The sequence below is a fragment of the Limulus polyphemus genome, unplaced genomic scaffold, assembly GCF_000517525.1.
Source record: "Limulus polyphemus unplaced genomic scaffold, Limulus_polyphemus-2.1.2 Scaffold142, whole genome shotgun sequence".
NCBI lineage: Eukaryota > Metazoa > Arthropoda > Merostomata > Xiphosura > Limulidae > Limulus > Limulus polyphemus.
In genome coordinates, this window is record NW_013665752.1 from 627,330 (window position 1) to 638,836 (window position 11,507).

An 11,507-nucleotide genomic window follows, 5' to 3' on the forward strand; every position below is an offset into this window, starting at 1 on the left:
ATTATGCCTAACATATTTATATATATATATATATATATAATGCCATTGGGTTGGAGAGAGTTAATGCCTTGAATATTGCAGATTTGTCTTGCTAGTATTTTATTATGTTTAAAAAGCTTTTCAAAATAATGCTTGTATGCCATAGTTTTGTCATTTGAATGGTAATAATTAACTTATTTGTTTAACTGTTAATCATGTAGATTTAGAGTTGATATTTGCTCTTTGTATTTCAGGATGGTGCACTTTTTTGTCATTGGAGAAGAGTAGCTGATGAAGGAAAAGATTATCCATTTGCTAAATTTAACAAGGTAAACTATGAAGTATTCCACATATATATAAATTGCTTTCAAAAATATAGTGGTATAAATGTATACACACTCACACATATAGTAAGGTTGAGTATGTTATCTTAACCTGCCCTCAACAGACAGGTCAAAGGGTGCATGTCAAGATGTTTTAAGAGATTATTTTGAAAATTTAATTAAAGTACTTTATTATTATTGTATGCCAATAAAATTGGCATTACAGTGCAGTTTATAATTACAATTTTAATGTTTTATATATATTTTAATTTCTCAGTTCAAAAGAAAATGTTAGAAAAAAAACAAATATGCATTTTTGTATGTCATATGGCATGTGTTCTTGTCTTTTTTGAAACCTCTTGTCTACTCATGCCTACTTCTCTTAAGTACATGTTTATAATCAATAGAAAGAGCATATTCCAAACTACATAAATCTGACAGTCATTTGTAATTGGCTTGAAAGTGAAACTTGTATATGACTGGAAATTTTGAAGTCTGTTGAGTGAGTTGCAACTCTGAAGAGAAATGAGATTTTATTTTAACCCATATGTAGCTTAGTTAGAAAGTCAGATAAATTACAGTAATTTTGTATGTACCAGTATAGTAATTTGATAATTTTTTGGTTTTATAAAATATGTCTCTGAAATCTACAAAAATTAATTTGCCTTCTACCTCCACTTGATAAAGGAGGGTTATGGCTAGGCTTAGCAAGTACGACACCTGAATACAACCCAATTTTATAGCATTGTTAGTATTGAATATCATTATATTTTGTTTATTATTTTATGTTTTAAGAAAAATTACTAAAAAATTAAGCACTTATGAGTAAATAGTAATATATATACACGTTCATAAGCAGTTACATATGTTGTACACTTACACCTCTAAATTCGGACCATCCCGGGAGAACAACTAACATCCAAATACCTACCAAGTTTATAGGATTGGCCCGAACTTTGCATAGAGCCATACCATAAACATTTTCTAACACTTTTATTACTTTAAACAGTTCTAATTACAACCACTGTACTATAAACAAGCCAGTAAATCCTCTCCCACTTTGTTCTCAGAGCCGCATTCATGATAAATTTTTCATGGAAGTTTGGTAATTTCACAGCGTGAGCTTATTTGCTACCAACAGTTTCATATTATGTTGTCACATAAACAATCTAATAGTTAGAGGAGAGATTCATTGCTTTATTTTGGCAGGATTCTTCTTCAGCTACTTATAGTAAAATAAACATAGGAAATAGATGTGAAAAGGTTAGAAGTAGAAACTCTCAGGGGAAGTATTTTGGAACTTCATGGTCAGTACCAAAGAGGATATTACAGCACTACTCACTTTATTTCACATTATTCAACCTTTTAAGTTTTATGATGGTTAAGAGGGATGTCAAATTGACTGACTCTGTATAAAGTTAGGCTCAAGGAAATAACAAATTTAAAGTTTTTCTGGAAAAAAAACAACAAAAATGTTTGATATTTCTTTAGGAGATTTTAAACATTATGCAAATAAAATTTGGAAATTTTCAGGTGAAGAAAAATATTTTTAACCTCAAAATGAAAATCAGTATATTCATGGACAGTTTTAGTAAAATTACAAAAGACTTGTAATGCTTAATAAAAGTTTGAAAAATCTTGTGAAGATACACAATACATATTAAAAGTTATAATATGGAAACTTTCATGGCCACTTTGGGGACACATGGTTGGTCTAATTCACGAAGTCAGTAGCAAAAAAGTAAAAATGATTTTGGAGCCTCACCAGGTTGCTGCTGTCACCACATCCAGTCATGTTTTTTCTGACAACAGTGGATTTTGACAATAGTCCAGCATGCATTATAGTTTCTATTTCAAAAGGCTTCATTTTAGTAGTCATCATGTCTAAAGCACATCCTTACTCCCTGCATATTTCCAAAGAAGACAGATTTAATTAAATAAAAATTGTTTACTGCTTTACTATAATGACTAATAAAATCCTTGCAATCGAGGGCAAGAAAAAAGAAGATTGTGTAAGTACTTTATTTCTTGTTTTTCATATTTATTCTTTATTTATCATTATAAAAGTAACTAAAATTAAAAGTACGGATCTTTTTAAGTTATTTAAGACTAGATTAGGTAAAATAAGTGTTAATAATAATATAATTAAAATGGTTTACGAGGCATGCAAGCAGCTCGTGGGTAATGTAATTCGATAGCATAACGTGAGCTGCACGTTCCCCAAGTGATTTACAACTTTTATGGCGGGAACAGCAGTTAGACATGTTTAGAAGGGCAATAAAACATTAAAATTTAATTATAAATAGATGTATAATGTTAGAAACTTAGAGCTACTTAGGATAAACGAATGTAGTTTCAGGCTACAATTTGAAGTCATTCTAGAATGAAAAGAAAGTTAGTTTAGGTTTATTATGTTTTTTTTTGGTGGTTACAAGGTTGGTCGAAAATAACATAAAAACTATAAGGATTTAGTGAAAAAAAACTTTTGAAATGCATTTAGGAGGTTTTAGTCATTACAGAAAGGAAATTTGAGATTTTTTAGATGACAAAAAGTATTTTTAATTTTGACGTGAAAATCACTTTGCACTCAGACTAGTTAAAAAAAAGAATCAATATTGTCACGGACAAAGGCTTCTAATGTTTACTATAAGTCTACAAAATTTTGTAAAGATACACTTAAAATATTAAAAGTTATTAGTATGTAAACTATAACAAGGTTATGGTTACAAGGTCGGTCCCAGGGACCCGAGCCCGTGTCGGAAGAGTTAAAATGTACAGTTGTTTTACAGATATCTGAAATATGAGTTTACTGAAGTGTATTGTTAACAACCAAAGGTTTTGTACATTTACACACATCAAATATATTACTTGTTAAGGAATATTCCATTTTACAGCAGAGAACATGTTCCTTCTATGTATTAACCATAACAAGACGTGGAGGGTTAGAGGGCATGTCATCACATTTGTAGACTTACATTCATCATTTTATTATTATTTTATAGATGTATGTCAATAAGATTGGCATCAAATTGTAGATTAGAATTCAAATTTTAGTATTATATGCTAGTTAGTTTTTTAATTTGAAAGTAAATATTAAAAAAAAGCTAAATATAGATTTTTGTGTGTCACATGGTACATTTGGTTAGGTTACATTTTATGACGCCACAGTACAATGTCTATAGTTTGGTATGAATTGCAAACTCAAATGTCTGATATTGGCAAGCTAGAATATTAAATAAGAACCTCCTATCTTTACTGTTTGCTGAGATATGATATTTATCGAATCAACCATATTGGCTCTGCCCACAACTTCATCATTTGAGAAAACTTGTTTATCTACTCCTGCTTTTATATACCAATAACTTTATAACCAATTGAAAGTTTTTCATTTCTTCTACATAATTCTGTCACTCTTCCTTAGTTATCTACGAGAGAAAAGCTCTTATATCACTGGAAAGTTTGAAGTATTACAATCAAGGCTATTTTGTGAATGGAGTGGATTTTTGTGGTATCGGTATAGTAATTCGTAATTTTTTTTTGTATTCCAAAATGCTTGTATAAAATCTACAAAAATTATTTTTCCATCTCCACATGTGAATTTAGACGAGGCTTTGCAAGTATGGCTCACGAGTGCAAACAAGAAATTTGTAGCATTATACGTAGTAGAGATCATTGTTTTCTGAATATTCTGTACTACATGTTTTATGTTTGAAGAAAAATAACTGACATTTAAGTATTTATTTGAAAATAATATTCATAATTATGCTATTCAATACGGTAACGTGAGCTGCATGTGCGCAGAGTAATTTCCAACTTGTGTCAGGGTATTTCTAGACAGAAATGGTTGATAGGTCAATAAAACCAAAAATTAATAAATATAAATAGATGTATTTTGTTACGAGATTTAAGCTATTTAGAATAAATACTTGTGGTTTCCTGTAACAATCTGCATTCATTCTAGATCAAAAGAATGGGTAATTTAGATTTATTTCCTAATTTCTGTGATGGTTATGAGGTTGATCACACTGACTAATACCATATAGAGTTACGGTTGATAAAATAACAGATAAAATATAAAGTTTTCTTAAAAAAAACGTTTGATGGTTATTCAGGATGATATAGAAGTTACTCAAACAAAACTTGACAACTTTCAGTCAAAGAAAAGTATTTTTAATCTTAAAATCAAAATTACTTTGCATGTTTGAGAGTCAACATTCTGAAAGAAAAAATTTCATGAGAAAATTTTTAATTTTAAAAATTGTAATTCTTAATTTAAGAGCCTGATGTTTTGTGTGCAAAAGCCTTGTAATGTTCACCACTAACCTGCAAAAATTAGTAAAGATTCATGTACATTATCAAAAATTATAGTACAATTATTCTCACAGATATAATCGTGGTTACGAGCTGGGTGGATGAAGCACCTGATGAAGCATCACGTTCTGATGTTTATAAGTAGGAAAGTAAGAACAGTATATTTATATACATAGTAGAGATGGCTGAAATGGGTATCAAAAACTTATCTAAAAGACAAAACAAATAATATTTTGACCTCCTCAGGTGATCAAAGATGATGATCTAAGCAGGTTAAAACGTTATATATTTTGTGTTTTAGATGAAAGTTTTTAATACCCATACCAACTGTCTCTAATATATATATACAAGTATGTATTTACTAAAGTTGGTACCTCGTCATCATGAACAACATATTCAATTAACTGTGCCTATTACTTGGGTTATTTCTTGTTCTGATCTAAGGTAGCTTACTTTCTTCAGAAGTTAATTTGACATGTTTTTTTATACCTTTTCTTTTTGTGCCAATTGCAGTAGCCATCACTTCATGTTATAAATTACAAACAAAAACTACAAAACTGACAGACTTGTTGATGTTCTAGGATCTTACCTTTTCAAATGGCATCAGTGTTACATGATATCTTGTCATAGAAGAAAACATTTTAAAGAATAAAAAGAACATCTAAAAAACAAAAAAAATTCACATATCTGTGGTGTGTTCCTAAATGTTCTAAACTTCTCATAAGGAGTTCTGGGCAGGCAGTGTCTTGAGAAATCACAAATGACTTCTCAAGCCACTATTTACTCTACATTGGTGTAAATACATAATAATCTGCTTTTTCTAATCATATTTAGCTATTGCTTCTAGCTAGTTTGAAAGCTGAACATGCTGGAAAACCGTAAAAGTGTGGCAAACAAGACATCTTTTCACATGATAATAGTTTCTTATTAAATATAAACCTATACTTTTGGGATGAGCAGGAAAAAAAAATTGGAACACTTGTAATTTTTCTTTGATCACTGCACTAAGTAAATGTTACATAATGATAAAATATCAATTCTAAAATAATTTTGAGTTAAAATTGTTTGAAAAAGTTTTTTTTATTATTTTAAATTAAATTTTGAAATTTGCTATACAGGTGTATGCTTGACTTGAAAGGTATTCTGTGATCTGTATAGGATTAATTTCTTCTCATTTATATTTTTAGATAAATACCTGAAAAATGCCATTAACAATATGAAATTGGTTATATTTGAGAACTATGTTTAACATAAACTATGGTTACCCAAAAATATCTGAAACTAAGCATCAGTCATAATTTATTCAAATTTATTCATTTACACTTTAATAGTAATTAAAAGCATAAGTTACCTGAATTATAATATTTTCTTGTTAGCACACATAGAACATTGAAAAAATAACTGTATATGATATGCACCTTTAATGTCAAAATCTGAAAAATACAGTAATAGAAATAATTATGGAAGAACAAAGCAATACATAGGTATGAATTACAAACAGCAAGAATGACAACAAGATGGTGGATTATATAGTGGTGCAAAACATTATCCCAGAGATTGCAAAAGAGAAGCAAATAAGTTGTATAATGCACTAGTATTTTGTGTTTTCATTTAGGTAGAACATTTCATGCTGTTATATGTATTATCTGAGTACCAATGTGGAATATTTTTCCAACTGTCTTGTATTACTCTCCACTATTCAGCTAAGTTGTTTGTTCAACTATTGACCTTTTCAGTTATGTGTAAATCATCAATACTGTTGGCTGAGATGCATCCACAAACTTATACTTATCCCCTACCATGCTTCACTGCAGATGTTATGCATTTAGATATACAGTCACAACTGGATCACAAGTCAGTGTACAAACAATTGCACACAGACTTCACAAGACTGTATGCCAACTGTATGCTATGGAAACTTTTAATCTACAAGATAAGTTTAAAGAGGATATTATTAATAACTTGTTGAAGTCTGTAAAAAAACTGGTGTTAAAACAAATCCATATTCAGAATTACCATATCTATATGTGATACCCAAATAACCTAAATCTCCCATTAAATTTCATTTTATTACTAGTTCAGTAAATACTATATTGAAGCCCCCCAATGGCAGTATGTCTGTTTAATGTTTTTTAATAAATATGCTCACTAAGCTTAAATAAGCTTATCTGATTTCATCATGATTTGATTTGGTGAACATAGTAAAAATTCTCATGTTTACAACCAACGTATGGTAGGCTATGGCAAAATACTGTTGATAACTCATATTGTTATTTATTGAATATTACTTTTATATTTATCCTACCCAAACACCATCCATAAATGAATTGGCTAACTGGTTGTTTATTCATTTCTAATTGTAGTTGCGATATGTTTTAAATATAACATTATTACTGTGATTAGTAGTAGTAAAACATGTTTTCATTAATTATCTATTTATTTCATTGATACAAGATCAATGGAGGATTACTGCATATTTTAAAAAGAAACAGAATGGTGACACCATGGTCATCTCTAATCAACATTAGCAATTTGCCAAGTAGGAAATTTCAAGATTATCTTTGTAGAAAACATCAGCCAAAAGTGTTTTTCAAAATAATTTTCTCTAGTCAAAGAATATTTATTTTGCAAAATGCACAAATGGTAACTAGCCTAAGATGTTTATCGTAGTAAATAAAGGGTATATCAAAAATTACTTAAAAAGTAACTAGCTGAAGATAGGAAGCTCAACTCATGTTAAAATATTGGAGTGATTTTTAAGCTAGTACACCACTGCTCTTTTTTTTTTATCTTTTGCTTGAACATGACCATCATGTATGGGGAAACTCGTACCATGGTGTCACAATGCTGTACTAATCAATCAATCAAGTATAATCAGTTAATGAGACTGTTGATTAATTTATTAGCAAATAACATTAATTGCCCAGCTTTTGTGGATAACCATATAATTGTGGAGCTAACAGACTTCTCTGCACAGTCAGGCTGCTTGAAGTTTTAGATAACAAATGCTCACTTATTCGTAGGAATAACATCTTTGAAACTAAATGAATTACTTACTCTCAAATCAAATTTAAATGTACACCTAACTTGTATGTGTAGATACATGCTGACTAAGATAGAAATCAGCTTATTTTAGCTGATTGTAATTTCAACACTGCATATAGTATTACTACTACAACTGTATTTTTTATACACATTCATTTCTAAGCCAGTTTGATCAACATTTTAATAATATTAATATCAGTGAAACAGCTGTTAAATTCAAATACTTATTGCAAATTATTTGTTCATGCAGTAAAGAATGATTATTTACAATTGGCAAAATTAGCCAAAATTTATACTAAATTATGGTGTTTAAGAATGATAATATTCTTTTTAGCCAAATTTCTATGATTATGTTTGTAATATTTTTCCTATTAAGTATTATAACATTTTTCATTTTCATGTACAATAGGTCAAACTTCTATCTTTTTATTTAAGCATTATAAATGTAAGTATTTTGTATTAATTTTTTTTTTATTATTAAGTAGATTCATGATTTGCATTTGTTTTTCCGCTTTTCTTCATAAAACCTTTGTCCATTGGTGAATTCCATGTATGTGCTTTTGTGATTTTATATGGTATACCAACATTCAGTCGTTTTTCTGGTGCTTTTATATGAATTTACATTTAGCTTCTGATCCAATAATAATTTATTTTCTTCAATACTCTAGTTAATTGCAAACAGCACTAATTCTTTATAAAAAATATATAATTATTTAATGTAGCTAGATATTCTTCGACGTTAGCTAGAATTTAAGTACAATTGAACACTGATGCATATATTTTATAAGCACCTGTTAGTGTTTCTCATTCAAAAAACGAATTAATGAATTATTTGTTTCTTTTTTAATAATACAATATGTTTTCATTTCATAGTGAGATTTTTTCAAGGTTGTTATTAAAGAACTCGCTTTATGTAAGCTGTATTTTTAATTTCTTAGTAATTGGAATTTTGTACTTACTATTAAACATATTTTGTGTGATGGTAGATATCCTTATAAGTGCATATAGTACATTTGACAAATTTGAATGTTTTATTAAATATAATCAGGTGAGAAACGTTGCTGATGAAGTGTAGCTATAATGTAATCAGTTTTACATAATGGTAGGTACTGTTAGCTTTTGTGATCCAGTATCATTACTATTGATTGTTTTTATTTTGTTTATGTAATTATTTTATGATTTAACATAAACAATGTTGCTTTTATATTCTTCCTATTTTCTTACAATTTTCAGACAGTCCAGGTGCCTTCCTACTCTGATGCTGAGTATCAACAACATTTAATGATTGACAGCTGGGCAAGGCAAGAGACTGATCATTTGTTTGACCTTTGTCGAAGATTTGATCTTAGATTTATTGTGGTTCATGACCGTTGGGATAAAATACGCTATCCGAATCGTAGTGTAGAAGATCTTAAAGAACGATATTACAATATCTGTAATATATTATCTAAGGTAAGCATGTTTTCAGTTTCATGAAATTATATCTTCATGATGTGAGGAGTTAGGCTAAGAATGATGCATTAAATAATATTTTTGCTTTTAAGTTAAATGATATAATAATGGCGTATATGTTTGCCAAAAAGTACAGGACAGAAAATGAAATAATCTCCCAATCATTTAGATTTAACTTACTTTGAAAATCATACACAGTGTAGTGTTAATATTACCTGATTCCTTTGTTTATTCCTAATAACATAGGTGCCTAACCGGATTATCTGAAGGAGCACATGCCACCCTGTTTTCAATATTTTTGTAGCAAAATATTTTCTCACCTTGCCTCATTCATCAGTTCTTTCTTACTTCCCACCCCACCCCCTTTTAATAAAAGTTAGGCACCCATGTGTAATATCCATGTAGATTGAGATGGTAAGAGTATGAATTTTTTGGTTTTTGCTACATGTATGTGACCTATATTTATGGAAGTCTGACATTATTCATATACAGGTAAGTTAAGCTTGAGTTAGTAGAGAAAAACCTTTTTTAAATTGTACAACAGTAGCAGTATTCTACTGCAAAATATAAAAGTTTTGTTCTGAGTGATTTCTGGTTTTTGTTTTTGCTTTCTTTAAGTTGAAATACCACAAGTCCCCTTGCTACTAGTCTGAACAAATACATTAAAGATTTCCTTGAGGTGTCATCAGTAGATATTCTTTATATTGTAATGGAAGGTTCTGTTATGTATGAAATACAACATTTTGTTTTATGAAAGATAAATAATGTGTAGTTTTTATGTATTGAATAAAACAATTAAGTGTTATCTTCAGAGAAATTCTAATGAAATATGTATCAAGGACATCTTTAATGTATTAATGAATGTCATTTAAATGTTTTTCACATTTGCAAGCTGCTAACAGTTTCTGTTCTCATTCTCATATTAAGCAAATTCAAGACATTAGATATAGGTGACTAATTCTTCAAACAATTTAAACTGTACATGAAGTTCACTAAATAATTTGTATACACCTTACAGATATTAAAAATCATTAAGTGGTATTATGTTTCTTGTTAAATGTATATGTAAATATGCATATATTTGAACATGGATAAATTACTAGTTCATCCATAATATGCAAAGAAGAAACACTGTGCTGATTTGACAAGGTAAAACCTTGAAAATTATAGTTCCACTTATTTTCTAGCCGTACTTACTGAGCTATTTGATATAGATAATGACTGTTTGTAATTCCAGTGTTGGCTTTTGTAGGGAGAAATGTTGATTGTAAATAATGGCATGCTGTTTTCACCTTAAACATTTTATGACTTTAATCCTGTAAACAATTTGACTGGCCTAGCAGGTTTTGGTCAAAATATTTAATGAAAGCTGATTCTGTGTTATTACTATGTGAATTTACACTTCTGATATGATATGCTACCTCTAGTCACATATTAGTTTTCCTTGATTTTGTGCTACCCTCTGTATGCACAACTTTTTGCTTGCCACTAACCTTGATGCTCCTACCTAAACTTGTGTTTCCATGTGGTATTGCTGTGATGTAAATGAGCATGTGACAACCATCCTCCAATCGAAGTATGACACACCCTCCTAGTGCAGCTCCCTCATTGCTGATTTTATGTCAGGTTTTTAGTGTATAGGCAGGATTATTTACAGTAGGTGTCTGTGACTTGTTGGCAATAAATTTCAAGTATAAACAAACATCACAATAAACAAGTCAAACGTATATACAAATGTTCGTTACACTGTTAATTATCACAATCGTCATCTCCACAGCTTTAAATAATTGTTTGTTTGTTTTTAAATCAAATTCCACTTTAGAACAAGATTTAAAAAGATAAATTATTTCTTCTCTACTCTGTTATTACAATACAGTCTGTGAAAATTTAACTTTAAAAATTTGCACCATATGCTCTTTACAGCTAAATTCACAATCACGCAGTCATGATCTAACTATTTATCTATTTATATCACTAACTAACTCAAAATACATTTTGGACATGTATTTATAGCCCGACAGAGGCCTGGAATGCTCTACACACTACAAGATATTGTGATGCAATATGTAATAATACTCAATCAAAACAAAAGGAAAAATTTAGAAGGTTCTAGTAATATGACACAATAAGCACCAATTCATAACAATTGAATTATACAACGTATCATTCACTCACTCTAGGTAAACAAACCTGTGATGAACTATCATTTCTAAAAACAACTAAATTATCACTTGTACTACACTGAAATGGAAACAGTTGTGTATATCTAACATTGTTCCATCTTCACTTCGTGATTTGATACTCATGTGTAACGATGTTCTGTATTTTTTGTTTGTTTTTTAATGAAAGTATCTACAGACATTACCTGTTGTGGAAGTATTTATTGTTCGATTCTTG

The 11,507-nt window shown here is 29.4% G+C and overlaps 1 protein-coding gene across 1 annotated transcript in view; it reads left to right on the top strand.

Moving 5' to 3' along the window:
• Positions 1 to 11,507, top strand: part of LOC106474779 (DNA methyltransferase 1-associated protein 1-like) — a 71,625-nt gene that overhangs the window by 35,297 nt on the left and 24,821 nt on the right. Inside the window, exons 5-6 of the mRNA XM_013935472.2 lie at positions 234 to 308; positions 8,892 to 9,110. Of these exons, the coding sequence (XP_013790926.1) occupies positions 234 to 308; positions 8,892 to 9,110 (294 nt within the window). The remainder of the gene's footprint in view (positions 1 to 233; positions 309 to 8,891; positions 9,111 to 11,507) is intronic.